Consider the following 19,721-nt stretch of genomic DNA (forward strand, 5'->3'; position numbering starts at 1 on the left):
TTTGTTGTTGTTGAGTTCTAGGTATTCTCTGTATATTCTGTATATTAATCCCATATTAGATATATTATTTGCAAATATTTTTCTCCCATTCTGTGGGTGGCCTTTTTACTCTGTTGATACTGTCTTTTGATGCACAAAATTTTAAAATTCATTTCCTGCATTACTCTCTTCTTTTGTATTTAGTTGATTTTTTGTAGTGGAATGTTTAAATTCCTTTCTCATTTCATTTTCTGTCTATTCTATAGCTATTTTTTTGTAGTTACCATGGGGATTACACTTCACATCCAAAAGTTATAAAACTGTAATTTGAATTTATACCAACTTAACTTCAGTAACATACAAAAACCACTCCTTTACAGTTCTGTCCCCACCACTTTTGGTTATTGATGTCATAAAATTACAACTTTATACATTGTGTGCCCCAAAACATAAACTAGTAATTCTTTTCAATGCATGAGTCTCTTAAATTATGAAAAAGACAAGATTTGGAGTTACAAACCAAACTTACAGTAACACTACATTTTACACTGATAATTTTTCTTTTTTTCTTTAAATGTATTAGTCTCTTAAATCATATAGAAAACAAAAAAACTATGCTACAGTAAGACTGGCTTTTATAATTGTTTGTGTATTTACCTTTATTGAGCTCTTTATTTCTGCATACCTCTTTGTGGTACTGTCTAGCATCCTTTCATCTTACCTTGCAGGACTCTTGACTCAGCTTTTGTTTACCTGGGAATGTCTTCATTTCTGCTTCACTTTTGAAGGACAGTTTTGCCAGAGATAGGGTTCTTGGTTGACAGGTTTTTTCTTTGAGCACTTTAAATATATTGGCCCACTGTCTTCTGACCTCTAAAGTTTCTGATGAGAAATCTGCTGATAATCTTATTAAGGATCCCTTGTACGTGATCAGTCACTTCTCTCTTCCTGCCTTCAAGATTCTCTTTGTCTTTTGAAAGTTTGATTGTAATATGTCTCAGTGTGAGTCTCTTTGAGTTCATCTTAATTGAAGTTCTTTGAGCTTCTTTGATGTTCATATGCATGTTTTTCATCAGATTTGGGAAGTTTTCAGCCATTATTACTTCAAATATTTTTCTCTACTCCTTTCTTTCTCTCTTTTGGGACTCCCAGTGAGTCTTTAATGTCTGGCTCTCAAAAGAGGAAAAAGCAAAGAATGAAGGGGGGAAGAAAAAGGGTGCTGGCCCTTTAAATCCCCTGAAAGTACTTAAGCTGGAGGGGGAGGGGAGTGCAACAATGGGAGAGGTGAAACAACAATGGCTGCCTGCCTCATTGCTCAAAAGCAGCTGTCAGCGATCAGAGCAGATCTCTGATATTTGGAAGACAGGTGCATTGTGTGTCATCCATTGTCCCCCAACCACCTCTGACTCCTGTAAGGTGTGTACAAGCTGCTTCAGGAACGTGTGCACGGCTGCCTACCACTGTGACTAGGGTTGTGGGTTGGGTAGCTGCTACTGCACTAAGGCCTGAAATTGGCCAGAATTACTGCAGTTTACCTTCCAAGTCTTCCTCTGGAAGTTGCAAGCCTTCAACAGACTCCAGAGTTCCAAAATAGTTACAGAGAGATTCTGCCAGTGCACTTGTTGTCTAGGTGGGAAGACAGATTCCTGGTGCTTCCTACTCTGCCATCTCCCCCTGCCCCTCTCCCCTTTTTTTAAGGAATTTATTTTTCAGAGCAACTTCAGTTTACAATAAAATTGAGAGGAAGGTACAGAGATTTCCCGTATACCTCCTACCCCCACACATGCATAGCCTCCCCCATTATCAGTATCACTCATCAAAATGGTCCATATGTTACCAAGGATGAACATGCATTGACACATCGTAATCATCCAAAGTCCATAGTTTACCTTAGCCTTCACTCTTGGTGTTATATGTTCTTTGGGTGTACATTTGGCCAAATGTATAATGACATATGTCCATCATTATAATATACAGAGTATTTTCACTGCCCTGAAAATCCTCTGCCTGCCTGTTCATCCCTCCCTGCCCCCAACCCCTAGCAACCACTGATCGTTTTTGCTGCTTCCATAGTTTTGACTTTTCCAGAATGTGGTAAATTGGAATCATACAGAATTGTAGACTTTTCAGATTTCTTTCACTTAGTAATATGCATTTAAGTTTCCTCCAAGTCCCCTGGGTTGATACCTCATTTCTTTTTAAGGCTGAATAATATTACATTTTCTGGATATATCCCAAGTCTGTTTATCCATGTCACTGAAGGACATCTTGGTTCCTTCCAAGTTTTGGCAATTTTGAATAAAGCTGGTCTAAGCATCCATGTGCTGGTTTTTGTGTGTGCCAGTTTTTGTGTTTTGTGACATAAATTTTCAACTCCTTTGGGTAAATGCCAAGGAGCAGGATTGCTGGATTGTATGGTAAGAGTATGTTTAGTTTTATAAGAAGCTGCCAAACTGTCTTCCAAAATGGCCGTACCATTTTGCACTCCCGCCAGCAATGTATGAGAGTTCCTGTGGCTCCATATCTTTGCCAGCCTTTGGTGTTGTCAGTGTTCCCATTTGCCCATTCTAATAGGTATGCTGTGATATGTTGTTGTTGTTTTAATTTGCGTTTTTCTGATGACATATGATGTAGAGCTTCTTTTCATATGCTTATTTGCCATCCATATATCTTCTTTGGTGAGGTGTCTGTTAAGGTCTTTGGCCTATTTTTTAAAAGGGTTGTTTGTTTTCTTATTGTTTAAAGAGTTCTTTCTATATTTTGGATAACAGTCATTTATCAGATGTGTCTCTTGCAAGTATTTTCTCCCAGCCTGTGGCTTGTCTTCCCATTCTCTTGACATTGTCTTTTGTTGGCAGAAGTTTTTGATTTTAATGAAGTCCAGCCTAGTAATTATCTCTATCCTGGATTGTGTCTTTGTTGTTCTATCTAAAAAGGCGCTACCATACCCAAGGTCATCTGAGTTTTCTCCTACGTTACCTTCTAGGAGTTTATAGCTCTGCGTTTCATATTCAGGTCCTCCCAGGTGTCTTCTTCTTACCTGACCACCTCTGCCCCAGCCCCCTATAGACAGGCAGTGCAGCTGCTCTATCCTTGACTCAGCCCTTTACTTCCATATATTTTTTCCTTCAATCAGTTCTATCATCTGCCTGCTGTAGTCCCTCTTCTTAGAGCCACAGAGGTAGGTAAACAAGTAAATAAAGGCTAGGAGCCAATGTTCTAATTCAAGCTAATGAGGCCTGCTACTTGGAGTCATTTTCCTATTAATATTTTTAGCATTTGATTAAAATGACATAAATCCAGGCTTCTTAATTGAGATCCTACTCTAACGATAGTATAAACTACAAGCAAACTATTAGAACCAGTTGAGTAATGTTAAGCAAGTCTTTCTAAGAGGGCTTCATATGTGATTTCAGATCCTCTGGACACAAGGGCCGACCTAGATCCCTCTTGAAAGAAGCTCCTAAGTAAAACATGTCTGGTTAATTTCATAGCCACTCACAGGGCTATTAGTTTGACAGTCACTAACTAGGGGCATTTGCATCAGATCACTCCATCGTTAGTGTTCAGTCTTTAGGTCTTTTTCCCATCTTTGACTTTCACACACGCAGCTCTCTACACCAGGACATCCCACAAAGAGACAAACTACAAAGCCACAGAGGAGGGCTTGTTTCTGCCAGTTCTCTGAGCCACGCCACTGATTCCGTGTGGAAAGGACCTGAATAAGCGTCCCCCTTTGTGATAGAAGATGACTTTTGATGGTACTGTGGCTTTCTCAGACATTCCCAAATTTGGAGGTTTTGATTTGCTGTTCCTGTGAAACCACCTTCCCTGACCCTCTTTTGTTTTTCATAGCTTGAAACAGCAGCCACAAAGGTCCACACTGTCATCCCTGCCCCATGGCTGAAGGAGCAGGTGTGCTTTCTTTTGAAGCTTATGTTGCAGCAGTGTAGGACCCAGTATGAGCTGGGGAAGCTTTTACAGCTGTTTGTTGGAGTAGAGCATCTCTTCCCTGATGGTAAGACAATCCTTACAATTAAGTTACTGTTAAGAAATTAGCTTTCTTAATCTTGAAAATATTTTAAAAGGGCATTCAGGAAATTGAAATGCCTCTAATATATGACGTTACATTTATAGTCCTTAAGGGAGTGTGAAGAAGAGGTTCCAGGAGACTTCAGTCATGGTTAAAGCATTCAAAACATAGCACAACAAGATGTAACATATAAACAATCCAGTTATCTGCTCATGCTAAGCAGTTGTCACATAGCCACATTTCCCCCCAGCTAGCCTCTGCATTACCCTGTCACTATCATTCTCTGACAGGTAACCTTAACATGCCATCGTTGCTCAGGGTCACAAACTAGTTTCAGGAATGCCTAATTTGTTTTGAAGTTTTCAGAGACGAGTTGTGCTTATTTTTTGCAGATTCATCCAGACATTGGCAGTTGCTAAGCTTGTTGCTGATTGAATGAAACCAATATTGCTTTACCCTCTTTTCTACTTGTTTGATAATTTCAAATGTTTGTTGAATGATAATGTTATTCTTTTACACTAGATTCTGACATTTTCACTACTAGGGTTATTTTATCACATTTAAACTTACAGATGTTCAGCTGGAGAGCTCAGATTTGCACAGAATATGGACAGACTGCTGGGCTCAGTGCCAGCGTTGTAGGCTGTGGGGCTGGTGAGTGGAAGGAAAGAGAGGTGTTTCCAAAATGTAGGGTATTTAAGATAGTACTTGTCAGTTACTATGTAAACCAAACAGCAGGTCCTTTTAACATATAGATGTTTTCATTGATCTATAGTAATTTTAATTTTTTTCAGAAATGAATTTCCCGTTTTCTTGCTAGAGTTACTCTATTTTTCAAAAATTACAAGAATTGTCTACATTGTTAACCATTACCATAATGATTTTATTCATATAATTAAATTGTCTCTATTTTTATAGAATATTTGTGTGTGTGTGTGTGTGTGTAACATGTATGTGCTTAGAGAAAAGAAGTATTTTTTTTAAAAAACTGTATTTTAGAGGCCGGCCCTGTGGCCGAGTGGTTAAGTTCACACACTCTGCTTCAGCGGCCCAGGGTTTCGCTGGTTCGAATCCTGGGCGCAGCCATGGCACCACTCATCAAGCCATGTTGAGGTGGCATCCCACATACCACAACCAGAAGGACCTACAATTAGAATATACAACTGTGTACTGGGGGGCTTTTGGGAGAAGAAGAATGAAAAAACGAAGATTGGCAACAGATGTTAGCCCAGGTGCCAGTCTTTCCAAGAAAAACAAAAAAACCCTGTATTTTATATGAAGCCAGCAAAGAAACCCAGCATGCTCGTCCTAGTGGTTATTGTGTAGGGTGTCTCACTGTCCCTGGAAATGCGTAAACCAGAACACAGCCCAGCAGGTGGCATTGGGAGGAGGCTCTGAAAAATGTTTCTCATGCCCCTCTCCTTTATGGTAGGGCACACATAGGCTCTACACAGACTGGGAGTGAGAGCAGACCCAGCCATGTAAGTTATTGGCAGAGTATGCCTAATATTACCAATAATAAGAATTTCGCGAGGACATCAGGAAGAGCTCAGCTGGGTCTACCTGGGTTAAGTAGATAGATGTCCAGAGGAGCAATTGATGCTCCATTCTGAATACGATGTGCCATGCTAGAGCTTTGGCTTTTGGCTGGCTGCAGTTTTAACTGTCCTGCAAGTTCTGTGTCTTGATCCATATGATGCCTACATTGAATGAACGAGAGAACAATCAAGGTAGGAGAAAAATCCAGAAAGAAGTGGAACTAACCTGAATGAATGGCCAAATCTTCCCAAGGTTGACAGAGTTCCTACTACATAGTAGGCCACCAGCCTCTGCCCTGTATGTAGAGCCAGATGTGTAGACTGAGTCCGTGGGCTAATCTCTGATAGTTCTTAGTATGTGGGAGCTGCCTTAAGGCTTCCTCTGCTAGTTAACCAGAATAGAAAAATAGGTTTCTGTTTTTCCTTTAGCCACATTATTATGTTAAACAGACATAGTTTCCTCTGATATTTAGTTACTCTTGAGATGCCATAGTGGCATTTCATTGATTAAATGTTTATATCCTCTTCTCTTTGGCACAGGTCCAGATGTGAAGAAGCTGTGTGTCCTCAGCCAGATTTTGAAAGATACGTCCATAGCCATTAATCATGTAATTATTACCAGCTACAGCCTTGAGACTTTTCAGCATGAATGTAGATCTATCTTGGAAAAACTGGAGACAGATGGACAGTTTGCTTTGGCCAGGAGAGTAGCAGAATTAGCTGAGTTACCTGTGGACAACTTGGTTATTGAAGAGGTATCATTAGTCTTTTAAGTTATTTAAAATCTTAGCTTTTTGAAGCAGCATTAAACAGAGAATCAAATGAGATATGTAATTTATAGGAGATGAGGCTTTTTTACTTTTGACACACACATTACTTTCAGAAATGGAGAAGCCTAAGATGCCCATTATTGAAGAATGTATGCTTTAAATGTAAGGTTAGCTTACAGGATATGCTACAGTTATTTTCGTTTGAATAGAATTAAATATAAGGTAGCTTCTTGAACCCCATTCAATTAGATAAATTTAGAATTGTTTTTCATTCCTTAACTTTCCAGTTAAAATACCCAGGATCATCTGTAGCCAACCCCATATTCTCTGACTTGATTTCGTTTTGACAAGTATGGTATACTTAGCCTTAGCGTTTATGGTACTTCTTTATCCAGGAAAGGCTAAAATTCGCTTTGTTAAATTTCACAGATAACACAGGAAATGCAGACCTTAAAACACATTGACCAGTGGTCTCTGAAACAAGCAAAAATTGACTTCTGGAAAAAATGCCATGAGAATTTTAAGAAAAATTCCATTTCAAGCAAAGCAGCTTCTTCCTTTTTCTCAGCCCAGGCCCTTGTGGCATGTGCGTACCCGACTGAGGAGGGGCAGAGCAGCGTTGAGGAGCGCCATCTGCTGCTCACTCTGGCAGGGCACTGGCTTGCTCAGGAGGACCCGGTGCCTGTCAACCAGCTGGAGGAGCTGGAGAAGCAGATCTGGCTGTGCCGCATCACCCAGCACACCCTCAGAGGAAGCCAGGGGGAAACAGAGCCCAGATTTTCTCAACAGATCTCAACTAGTGGGGAACTTTCTTTTGATAGCTTAGCCAGTGAGTTTTCATTCTCCAAGTTGGCTGCTCTGAACACATCAAAATACTTAGAACTTAATGGCCTTCCATCCAAAGAGACTTGTGAGAACAGACTGGATTGGAAGGAGCAGGCGTCACTACACTTTTTGATTGGGCGCCTCTTGGATGATGGCTGTGTGCATGAAGCAAGTAGAGTGTGCCGGTATTTTCATTTCTACAACCAAGATGTTGTCTTGGTATTGCACTGTAGAGCACTGGCTTCAGGGGAAGCTAGTGTGGATGACCTGCATCCAGAGATCCATGCTCTCCTACAAAGTGCTGCGCTGCCTGAGGGAGAAGAAGAACCTGGCATTCCTCTAAGGAAAGCCCAAAGCAGTAAGTGAAGGAGAGCAGAATGCCCTGGGTCCTTAGCGGTGCTGTTGGCAGTCTCTCCAGGAAGAAAAAGGTCCCTTTTGGCATACTAGTTACACTAAGTTAAAGGGATAGCACCTCTTTTCCAGGTAATCCATAAACTAGGTAATTAATAGTCACTGAGGTAGAAATTCCTATGTCTTTTAATTAGCTATTATCAAAGTTAGAGGGAATCCATCTGACTTATAACTGGTTCATTGAAATTTATTCTATACGAATAATCATGTGTCCAGTTGTACATTGATAGTAAATAGAAATATGGTTGATTTTTGTGTTAATCTTGTATCCTGTGACCTTGCTGAACTCACTTATCCTAGAAGTTTTCTTATAGATTCCTTGGGACTTTTCTACAGAGACATCATGTCTGTGAACAGAGACAGTTTATTTCTTCCTTTCTAATCTGTATGCCTTTTATTTCTTTTTCTTGCTTTATTGTACTGGCTGGGACTTCCAGTGCAATGTTGGATAGGAGTGGTGAAAATGGACATCCTTGCCTTTTTACTCATCTTAGGGAAAAAGAATTCAGTCTTTTGTCGTTAAGTATGGTATTTGCTGTAGGTTTATTTGAAGATACACTTTGTCACATTGAGGAAGTTCCCTTCTATTCCTAGTTTGTTGAAAGTTTTATGGTGAATTGATGTTGAATTTTGTCATGTTTTTCTCTGTCCATTGATATGATCATGCGTTTTTTCTCTTGTTTAGACTATTAACATAGTGGATTACATTAATTGATTTTTTTAAATGTCGAATCAGTTTTGCATTCCCAGGATAAACGCCACTTGGTCATGGTGCATTATTCTTTTTGATATATCACTGGAATCGATTTACTATTTTGAGAATTTTTAGATTTATGTTCACGAGGAATTGTTCTGTATTTTTTCTTTTTTGTATCGTCTTTCTCTGGTTTTTGTATCAGGGTAATGCTGGTTTCATGGGTTGGAAAGTACTCCTTCTTCCGTCTTCTGGAAAATGTTGTGTGGAATTGGTGTTATTTCTTCTTTAAATATTCAGTAAAATTTACCAGTGAAACTCTCTGAACCTGGAGATTTCTGTTCTGGAATATTTTTAACAATGAATTTAATTTCTTTCATAGTTTTATGACTAATCAGGTTATCTTTTTCATCTTGGCTGAATTTTGCTAGCTTATGGTTTTTGAGGAAACTTTTTTTCCTGCCTCTTAGGTTATGTGAACATTTTTTAGTCTTCTATTTTAATTTGTTGTGACTTTGACTATATAGCTTTGCATAGTGTTTTAATTGGTTGCTTTAGATTACATTGTATGTTCTTAACTTTCACAGTCTACTTAGACTCAATATTTTACCACCTCAAACAAGGTTATAATTTTTGCTTTCAACCGAAAAATATATTTTTAAAAACTGCAGAATAATTTGTTGTATTTACTCAGATATTTACAATTTTTGTTTCTCTTCGTTCCTGATGTTCCAAGTTTCCTTCTAGTTATTTTGCCTTCTGACTAAAGGACGGACTTTAGTAATTCTTCTGGAGTTATCTGCTAGCAACAGAGTCTCTTAGTTTTTCTTCATGTGGGAATGTGTCTATTTCACCTTCATTTTTGAAGGATGATTTTTCCTGGATATAGAAAATTTGATACAAGCATACCTCAGCGATATTGCAGGTTCAGTTCCAGATGGCTGCAATAAAGCCAGTTACACGAATTTTTTGGTTTCTCAATGCATATAAAAGTTATGTTTACACTATACTGTAGTCTGTTAAGTGTGCAATAGCATTATGTCTAAAAAACAATGTACATATCTCAATTAAAAAATACTTTATTGCTAAAAAATGCTAACCATCATCTGAGCCTTCACCGAATTATAATGTTTTTGCTGGTGTGGGGTCTTGCCTCGATATTAATGGCTGCTGACTTTTAGGTGATGCTTTCAGCAATTTCTTAAAATAAGATAACAATGGATTCACTGCATCAGTTGCCTCCTCCTTTCATGAATGATTTCTCAGTAGCATGCAGTGCTGTCTGTTAGCCTTTTACCCACAGTAGAACTTGTTTCAGAATTGGAGTCAGTCCTTTCAAACCCTCCTGCTGCTTTATCAACTAAGTTTATGTAATATTCTGAATCCTTTCTTGTCAACACTCTTCACAGTATCTTCACTAGGAGTAGTTTGCAGCTCAAGAAACCACTTTGTTTTCTCATCCACAAGAAGCAACTCCTTGTCTGTTAAAGTTTTATCATGAGATTGCAGCAATTCAGTCACATCTTCAGACTCCACTTCTAATTCTAGTTCTCTTGCTATTTCCACCACATCTGCAGTTACTTCCTCCACTGAAGTCTTGACTCTCTCGAAGTCATCCATGATGGTTGGAATCAACTTCTTCCAAACTCCTGTTAATGTTGATATTTTTGACCTCTTCTCGTGAATCACGAGTGTTCTTAATGGCATCTAGAATGGCAGATTCTTTCCAGAAGGTTTTCAGTTTACTTTGCTCAGATCCATCAGAGGAATCACTATCTATGGCAGCTACAGCCTTATGAAGTGTATTTCTTTTTTTGTTTTAAAGCATGCATAATCATTCTGGATTTTTTTTAAGATTTTATTTTTCCTTTTTCTCCCCAAACCCCCTTGGTACATAGTTGTGTATTTTTGGTTGTGGGTCCTTCTATTTGTGGCATGTGGGATGCCACCTCAGCATGGCCTGACAAGTGGTGCCATGTCTGTGCCCAGGATCCAAACCGGTGAAACCCTGGGCCACCGAAGCAGAGCGTGCAAACTTAACCACTCAGCCACGGGGCCAGCCCCTGACGTGTATTTCTTAAATAAGACTTGAAAGTCGAAAGTATTTCTTTTTTTTTGAAGATTGGCTGTGAGCTAACATCTGTTGCCAATCTTCCTCTTTTTTTCCCTCCCCAAAGCCCCCAGTACATAGTTGTATATTCTAGTTGTAGGTCCTTCTGGTTGTGCTATGTGGGAAGCCGCCTCAGCATAGCTTGATGAGTGGTACTAGGTCTGTGCCCAGGATCCAAACCAGCAAAGCCCAGGCTGCCGAAGCGGAGCACGCAAACTTAACTAGTCGGCCATGGGGCCAGCCCCTGAAATTAATCCTTGATCCATGAGCTACAGAATGGATGACATGTTAGCAGGCATGAAAACGAGATTAGTCCAGTTGTGCATCGCTATCAGAGCTCTTGGGTGACCAGGTGCATTGTCCATGAGCAGTAATATTTTGAAAGGAATCTTTTTTTCTGAGCAGTAGATCTCAGCAGTAGGCTTAAAATATTTAGTAAACTATGTTGTCAACAGATATGCTCTCACCCAGGCTTTGTTGCTCCATTTATAGAGCACAGGTAGAGTAGATTTAGCATAATTCTTAAGGGCTCTAGGATTTTCAGAACAGTAAATGAGCATTGGCTTCAACTTAAATTCACCAGCTGCATTAGCCCCTAACAAGTCAGCCTGTCCTTTGGAGCTTTGAAGCCAGGCACTGACTTCTCTCTGGCTATAAAAGTCCTATATGGCATCTTATTCCAATATAAGGCTGTTTTGTCTTCATTGAAAATTTGTTATTTAGTGTAGCCGCCCTCATTAATGATCTCAGCTAGATCTTCTGGACAACTTGCTGCAGCTTCTATCAGCACTTGCTGCTTCACCTTGCTCTTTTATGTTATGGAGATGGCTTCTTTCCTTAAACCTCATGAACCAACCTCTGCGAGCTTCAGACTTTTCTTCTTCAGCTTACTCACCTCTCTCAGCCTTCAGAGAATTGAAGAGAGTTAGGGCCTTGCTCTGGACTAGATTTTTGCTTAAGAGAGTGTTGTGGCTGGTTTGATCTTCCATCCAGACCACTAAATTAACTTTCTCCATATCAGCAATAAGACTACTTCACTTTCTTATCATTTGTGTGTTCACTGGAGTAGCACTTTTAATTTCCTTCAAGAACTTTTCCTTTGCATTCATAACTTGGCTAATTGTTTGGTGCAAGAGGCTTAGCTTTTGGCCTGTCTCAGCATTTGACATGCTTTCTAGCTTTTTTACCCCCAAAGTAATCTCTATTTTTTATGCTTTTTTTTTTAGTGAAGAAGATAGGCCCTAAGCTAACACCTGTTGCCAATCTTCCTCTTTTTTTTTTTCCCCTCTCCCCAAGGCCCCAGCACACAGTTGTATGTCCTAGTTGTAGGTCATTCTAGTTCTTCTACGTGGGATGCTGCCACAGCATGGCCTTGATGAGCAGGGTGTAGGTCCGCACCCAGGATCCAAACTGGTGAACCCCAGGCCGCCAAAGCAGAGCACGCAAACTTAACCACTCCGCCATGGGGCTGGCCCTCTAGCTTTGTAAAGTGAGAAATGTGCGACTCTTTCTTTCACTTGAACACTTAGAGGTCATTGTAGAATTATTAACTGGCTTAATTTCAGTCTTGTTGTGTCTCAGGGAATAGGGAGGCCTGAGGAGAGGGAGACAGATGGGGGAACTGCTGGTCTGTAGAGCAGTCAGAATACACACAACATTTTTCAGTTAAGTTCACCACCTTACATAGCATAGTCTGTGGCACCCCAAAACAATCACAATAGTGACCTCAAAGATCACTGATCACAAATATAATAATAATGAAAAACTTTGAAATATTGTGAGGGTTACCAAAATGTGACACAGAGACATGAAGTGAGCAAATGCTGTTGGAAAAATGTCACCCAGTAGACTCACTCAACTTAGAGTTGCCACAAAGCAAAGTGCTGTGAACGTGGTACGCCTATATTTTCTTTCCCCACTTAAAAATGTTGTACCACTTCCCTTTGACCTCCATGGTATCTGATGAATAATCTGCAGTCATTTGAATCATTATTCTATGGATAATGCATTTTTCTCTGGTTGCTTTCAAGGTTTTTTTCTGTCTTCATTCTTCAGTAGTTTGATTATAATGTGACTGGGCATGTATTTCTTTGGGTTTTCCGTATTTGGTGTTCACTAAGCTTCTTGAACTGGATGTCAGTTTATGTGTTTCACCAAATTTAGGTAGTTGTCAGACATTATTTTTTCAGCACCATACACTTAGTCTTCTCCTTCTGGGACTCCAATGACATGAATTTTAGAAGATTGTTATTGTCTCACAAGTCCCTGAGACTTTGTTCATTTTTTTCCCCAATATTTTCTCTTTGTTGTTCAGATTGGACAATTTCTGTTAATCTATCTTCAATTTCACTGACTCTTTTCTCTGGCATTTCCATTCTGCTAGAGAGTTTTTTTCATTTCTGTGATTTCAAAATTTCAGTTATTTTTCAGTTCTAAAATTTTCATTTTTTTCTTCTTTATACCTTCTATTTGCTGAGAATTTCTGTTTTTCTGTTTATCTTAAGAACATCCATAATTGTTTCTTGGAACATTTGTATAATAGCTTTAAAGTCTATCAGATAATTCCAACATTTGTGTCATTTTAGTGCTGGATGTCATCTGTTGTCTTTTCTCATATGAGTTCAGATTTTCCTGCATTTTTTGTATGCTGAATAATTTTGGGTTGCATCCTAAACATTTTGAAAAATATGTTATGAGACTCTGGGTCTTGTTTAAATCCTGTGAAGAACGTCAGTATTGTTTTTAGCAGGCGGTTGACCTGGTTAGATTCAGGCTCCAAGTTCCAGCCCACTTTCTGGGGGTTCTGGCTCTAACATCAGGTCAGTTTTCAAATCCTTTGTGGTACTCTGCAGATCTATCCTGTGTGTGCCATCCTGTGGTCGGTCTGCAACCTGGGTAGTGGCCTCTCTGTTAATTCAGTTCTCAGAGTCTTTGATGTGCTGGTTAGGATCAGATCCATACATGCAAAGCCAGGGGTGAGCCCTAGTGTTTGTAAACAACTTTGTCTTGCTTTCCTGAATCTCTCTCTCAAATACTTTCTGGTTCCCTGAGGTTTCGCTTTTCAGTCTTGTGGCCAAAAGGTGGAGGTTTAGTCACCCCGTTCTGTCACACATTTCCCTGACTATGCTGGCATCCAGGGCCAACTGATAGGAGGATAATGCAAAAAGGAACAGGTTCACTTTACCTTCTTGGGACCAGAGCACCTCTGATCTGAAAAGAATGTTCCCCTCTGAGTGTTGGCTCTTGCCAGTCTGCCAGCACAGCCGAGGGGGTGCGGAGGAGCTGGGATGAGAGAGGGAGGGGCATTAGGAGTTTCCTTTCCTCCTTGAGTCTGTCCTGGAAGGCTTCACCTGGAGCACTCTCTCTCTGTGAACCTTAGTCCCTGGTTCTGGGTTTCAGGAAGCATTCCATTCAGGCTGGAGGTTACTAGGGGGGAAAAATGGTAATTCTGGTCATCTTCAGCCCCCCTGCTACTGTTTACTTTTGCGTCCTCACAGAGTGCTGCATGCACTGTGTCCGGGTTTTATATTGAGTTCAGTAGAAGAGACAGGGTCAAGTGAGCTGACTCCACCTGACCTAGAACTAGAACCCCAGAGGATCTTAAGCAGGGTAATAACTGGTCTGAATTGCTTTTTACTTTTTTGTCTTTAAAATATATTTTTTAATGCATAATATCTTAAATGTAAAAGTATTACATGCTTAGTGTAACAAATCACACAATACAGAAGTACATAAAGGAAAGTGAAAGTCATTTGCCCATTCAACACCATCCCCACCAAATTCCCCAGAATAACACCTGATTATGTGAAAGATTGACTTGGGGAAGATGAGAGGCTGGCAGCGGGAGACGGTAATCACCTCTTCGATGCAGGGTGGTGAAGGCTGGAACTAAGGCAGTGATTGGAGAAATGTTTTGGAGATGCATCAGTCCAGACCTGATGACTTGTTTGATATGAGGGGAAACTGAGAGGGGTATGTGTGGAGGGGAGTCTAGCAGGCATCTTTGGTGATGATTCTAGCGTTCATTAGGTGGTTTTGAGTCTTTTCTAGCCTATGAGGCCTTTCAGGTATCCTGGGCTAGGATTTCCTGGAAGCAGGCAGTGAAGGAAGTTTAAGTGGGTGTGAGCCCAGTCAGAAGTGGACCCAGACCCAAAGGGAGTCAGGGGGGTGCAATGCCGGAAGCTGTGAGCAGAGAGGTAGAGTCATAGGGGGCTGGGGACAGGCCTTACCTTGTCAACTTAAAGCCCCCCTCAGACCTGTCTTTGCTCCCAGCTTCAAGTTTGGATAGTCAGTCGTTTGTGATGCTGCCCTCAAGTGATGAAGTGGTGACTAATCTGGAAACTCTGACTGGCAAATGCCTCCATGGGAAAAACTACTGCCGGCAGATCCTCTGTCTGTATGAACTTGCCAAGGTATGTGCCCAAGGGCGGGCCCTCCACGGGAAGCTCCCTCTGAGAGGAAGGGAAGCAGGAAGTTGGAGGTAGATTTTGGATATTGCCAAGTCAGCCCTTCAGATGATAATCATGACCTGGGAGTAGAGCTCTTGTCAGGATGTTGGCCTATAAATCCATTCCTGGAGAGCAGTGGGGAGGACGCCATGCCAGGGGCCAGGGCCATTTGAGTCTTGGCTGCAGCTCTGCCAGCCAGAAGTTAGGGCAAGAGATTTCCCTTCTCTGGGCTCCTGGTTCTTGATCTATAAATGATTTGACCACAAGGGTCCCTTCTGGCCCTAAATCTTAGGTTTTGCTTCAGGATTGTTTGGAGCTTTCTATGGGGGGGTGGAGAGCCCAAAATAAGTTTTAAAATAAGACAAAATGGAATATGATGATTATAAAGACAGGAGTCAGAACAGCCAGGAATTGTTTGTAGCTTTGTGCTGATTGAAGGCAAAAAGCAGTAGACTCTAGGTGAAGTGGGTGAGCATGAGAGAAACAGAGCCAAGCAGGAAAGCCCTTTGCCTTGGGTAAGGCGCAGAGGCTTCTTTGGAAGTTGAGGGTTTTGCTGCTGCCGTGGGAATGATAAAGAAGAGGCTCTTGCCTTTTATTCAACTTTCTTATGTTTCATAACATTTGAAAAGCCCAGTGTTCAACAAGAGATAAGTCACCTGACGCGTTCTGAAGACAAGCCTTTCTCTTGCTTGGATTCAGCCCATTGGCAAAGCGATAGAAAGGGCTAGAAAACAGTGCTTCCTTCTTCTAAAGTTCCTGCTCAGGGTGAGGGATCTTTAAGCTCAGAAAATGATGGAGTCTGTCCACATCAGATTTCAGAAAGGGCTGTCTTTTGCTAGCTTTTTCCTGGCTCCTAACGATAGCTTTGACTGCTTTGCCCTCCTCTCAGGAGTTGGGTTGTTCCTACACAGATGTGGCTGCCCAGGATGGTGAGGCCATGCTCCGGACAATCTTGGCCTCTCAGCAGCCTGACCGGTGCAAGCGAGCCCAAGCCTTCATCAGCACCCAGGGCCTCGAGCCAGACACGGTGGCTGAACTTGTGGCCGAGGAGGTGACCAGAGAGCTGCTGACCCCATCAGAAAGAGCAGGTACCCTGCCCTCCAGCCTCGCCAGCCTTTCAGACCACATTCGCACGTTCCCAGCATTAAGGATTTGAATGTTATGCTCATACGCATCCGGCATGCTGCCCTTTTAAGTTGCCAGGTTGCACTTGTAAGAGGAGAACACATTGCATTTATTTTGTTGTTGTTGATTTTTGTTTGCTTATTGTTTTGTGATTGTTATTTAGAGTAGCTGTGCCTTTCTCTGAGCTCATGAACTGCTGTCCTGTAAGATGACCACTAGGCCAAGGTATTAGAGCTCGGCAAGAGGAGAGCTGCGCTGGGAGCTCCTGTAGCATTACCTCCTGGTGCCCGGGCCCGGCAGAGTGGGCCTCCTGGCTCTTATCCTTCTCACAGTTCTCTTGAGGTCACACCAGCACCTTTCTCCACTTCTGTCTGTACAGGACAGAAGCAGATGTTCACCCCAGCAGAGGAAAGCCAGACTTTTCTTCAACTGACCACTTTGTGTCCAGACCGCACATTGGTAGGCATGAAGTTGTTGGATAAGATTTCCTCCGTTCCCCATGGGGAGTTGTCTTGCAGTAAGTTCTTGGCCATTTTCTTATATGTTTTGGGCCCAAGCAGAGATTCAGGAAGTCTTCTGGAGTTAGTCTTTCCAAAACTCAATTTGGATCCTTGCCCCTGCTCTGGATCCCACCTCTCCTACATGGTTTATAAATTCTTGGTAAAAAGCCATAAGTTCACTGAAGAAAATTTAGAAAATATATATGGAAAAGCAGCCTAAAATTTTAAAAATCACACAGGTAACCTTTTAACATTTGGCATATTTATCTTATTTTACTCTTACATTACCCTGCAAAGTGGGTATTATTGTCCCCATTTTAGAAGGAGGAAAACCGAAGCTTAGAGAAGTTGATTAATTTCTAAGTGTTAAGTGGCAGAGCTGCTATGTGAGCCCAGTCTGTGGGGTTTCAAAGCTGCTCGCTTCCACAATGTCTAGCTCAGCGCAAGTGTCCAGTGGTACGTGTCCCTCTGATCTGTTTCTATGCAAGTCTACAGGTTTTTATTTTTCAAAAATGGCATTATATTGTGCTTACTGTTTATAATTACTTTATGGATATGCTTCCATTAACCTCTTTCCATGACATTGAATATTCTTCTATATCATTTTTAATGGTTACACAGTATTTCTCTTACATGTAATTAAAAATTTTATACCCTATTTTGGGACCTTTAGATTGCTTCCAATTTTCTGCCGTTTTTAAACTGTCAACAGATATCCTTATAGGCAAATCTATGTGCATATCCATGATTATTTCCCTATGATAAATTCCTGATTGAAGAGTATGCCCATTTTTAAAGCTTTTTATATATACATAGCCAACTTTTACACCAGAAAAAAAAAAATTCACTTTTTACTCCCACTTATGCAGAGTGTGAGTGTGAGAGTATCATTTCCTGGAACCCATTCCACTTTGCAAATTTGATAGACCCAAAAACGGCATTTTACTGATGTTTAGTGAACAAATGGGAGATTTTAAAAGGTTGAACAGTTTTCTTTTAAAAATAGCCTTCTGTCTCTCTTCTTAGTCCAGTTCAACAATATTTACTGAGTACCAGCTGTGTGCTAGGTACTCTAAAAACCAGGGATGTGGGGAACAAGGGAAGCATTGGTCCCTGGAGCTCACAGGCTGGGGTGTAATTCACAGTAAGAGCCAGACTGATGGGGTCAAGAAAGGTTTTTGGAAGAAATGTCTGAAGCAAGGCCTGAAGGGTTAGTAGTCAAGGTCGCTCAGTAGTGAGTACGTTTAGGGAGGGCCCCACAGGTACACAGGCCCAGAGGGCACAGCATGGATTAAGGCTGGGAACTCTGTCTTCAACATTGCAAATATTTTTCCCAATTTGTCTTCTAATTGTGCATACAGTGATTGTGTGCAATAGTTTTAAATTTGTATGAAGTCAAATCTTTCAGTAATCCGGAAAGACAGTACAAGTGCAGAGCATCAAATGGCACTTGATTAGGCCCTAAGACTCTCCACTGAGATAGAGAGTTACCTTGGATTCATGTTGGCAGGTACTCCACAGAACGTTTATCCATCTTTAGAAAGCAGGGGTTCCTTATTCTCATTTGTTGGGCATTTTAGAAATACGGTCACTACATGACTGTCTTTGAGGAGAGAGTTAATCCCTGGACTATGACTGAGAGAAGAATTTAGACATCGTCAGGGGGCCATCTCAGAGCTAGAGCTGGTGAGGTCAGGGATCTAAGAGCACTGGTGGGAAAGCCTTCTCCAGACAGGCCCCGTGTGTACCAGGCCCTTCACCCTCCTGCCAGATACAGAGCTAGACAGTGGGTGGCCAAGCTTCATAATCCGGTCTTACCAGTGCCCACCTGCACAGCCACAGAGCTGCTGATCCTGGCCCATCACTGCTTCACGCTGACATGCCACATGGAGGGCATCATCCGAGTCCTGCAGGCCGCCCGGCTGCTCACAGACAACCACTTGGCCCCCAATGAAGAGTACGGGCTGGTGGTAAGTAATCCCCTCATCTGCCGCCTTTCACCCTGAGGAGACCTTTGAGAGAGCAGAGAGGCTGGGGACCAGTTCAGATCTGATGTGGTTTTAGGGAATTTGCCCATCTGGATCCCACTGCATGCTTGGTAGCTGGCTGGACGGCTCAACCTCTGCGCCAGGTTATGATTTCTATCAGAATCAGCAAAGGCACAGAAATTGAGAGGATCCCTACCATGCTCAGGGCTGTTATACCCCTTTGCCGGGGCAGTTAGCTTTTCTAGAGGGCTAAAACAACTGTATTTCCCCCCCAAAACAAGGTTCAGACCTCTTATCTCTGAATTGAAGTGAGCTGAACACTCAAGCCTCCTGTGCCTCGCCAAATTCTCTAGGCTTGAAACTGACCCAAGTGGCTGCGCCAGCCATTGCGCACTGAACTAAGGAGTGACGGGAAGAGAAGAGTGCCTGCCCAGGAGGATGGCACGTCAGCACTTGATAGTCATGTTTAGGGACAACAGAGGAGAGAGCAGCCAGTGGTGTCCCAATGACTAGCTTTCTGAATCTTCCTCGGGGGTACAGGGAAGGCAGGGAGGGAGACAGGGAGGAAGGGAGGGAGCTAAGCATGGCAACCTGCATTAGCCCTTCTCTCCCCTGGAGTCGGCATCTGAAAGGAACCAAACTGATGAGGGTAGTGGTCTGGCTCAGAGAACAAGTGATGCTGATGCAAGCTGCATTCTCTCTTTTTAGGTGCGTCTCCTCACTGGCATTGGAAGGTACAATGAGATGACATACATATTTGATTTGCTGCATAAAAAGCACTACTTTGAAGTGCTGATGAGGAAGAAATTAGATCCAGTAAGTGTACTGTGGGCTCCAGGATGACATGTACTACTGATATTCAGGAGTCTCAGACTGCCTCAGGAATAATCCCAATTAGGGTGGACCCCTGGGATATGGAGGGAGGGAATTAAGGACTGCCCTAGGACATATACTGTAACCGGTAGCTTAAGGTTACAGAGTTCAGATCAGATAGCCATTATCCTGACAGATGCTAAGCAATGAAGAAAATGAGTTTGTGCACCTCCACCTCAGCCTCTGTCACCTGCCTCTGCTTCTGAATGCCTGCTCTGGCAGGGGCAAACACCCTTCCTGAGAGCGGAAATGGACTGACCCACTTGGAAGGCTGTATCTGGGGGCTTTTAGAGTGGAGAGTTTTCAGGGGACCATGAAAAAGTGTGTTACTAAGAGCTATTAGAAAGTGAATGCCAAGGCCTGGGCCTGGAAAGCTGTGGAGCTATTTATGATGACTCACAGCACAGGAAGGAGGCTTGGAAGCAAA

The 19,721-nt window shown here is 41.9% G+C and overlaps 1 protein-coding gene across 6 annotated transcripts in view; it reads left to right on the top strand.

Moving 5' to 3' along the window:
* The window catches only part of SPG11 (SPG11 vesicle trafficking associated, spatacsin), a 75,776-nt gene that overhangs the window by 51,986 nt on the left and 4,069 nt on the right, over positions 1–19,721 (top strand). For 3 of the 6 annotated variants that reach the window (XR_011501646.1, XM_044764990.2, XM_014847076.3), the window contains exons 28-35: positions 3,835–3,997; positions 6,091–6,305; positions 6,750–7,503; positions 14,633–14,772; positions 15,698–15,896; positions 16,313–16,450; positions 18,270–18,403; positions 19,130–19,237. Coding sequence is in view for 2 of the 6 variants with exons in the window: in XM_044764990.2 (XP_044620925.2) it covers positions 3,835–3,997; positions 6,091–6,305; positions 6,750–7,503; positions 14,633–14,772; positions 15,698–15,896; positions 16,313–16,450; positions 18,270–18,403; positions 19,130–19,237 (1,851 nt within the window). In the remaining 4 variants the exon portion in view is untranslated. The remainder of the gene's footprint in view (positions 1–3,834; positions 3,998–6,090; positions 6,306–6,749; positions 7,504–14,632; positions 14,773–15,697; positions 15,897–16,312; positions 16,451–18,269; positions 18,404–19,129; positions 19,238–19,721) is intronic. The other 3 variants (XR_006523363.2, XR_011501647.1, XR_011501648.1) reach the window with 3 other exon arrangements.

The sequence above is a fragment of the Equus asinus genome, chromosome 2, assembly GCF_041296235.1.
Source record: "Equus asinus isolate D_3611 breed Donkey chromosome 2, EquAss-T2T_v2, whole genome shotgun sequence".
In the NCBI taxonomy this organism is placed as follows: Eukaryota; Metazoa; Chordata; class Mammalia; order Perissodactyla; family Equidae; genus Equus; species Equus asinus.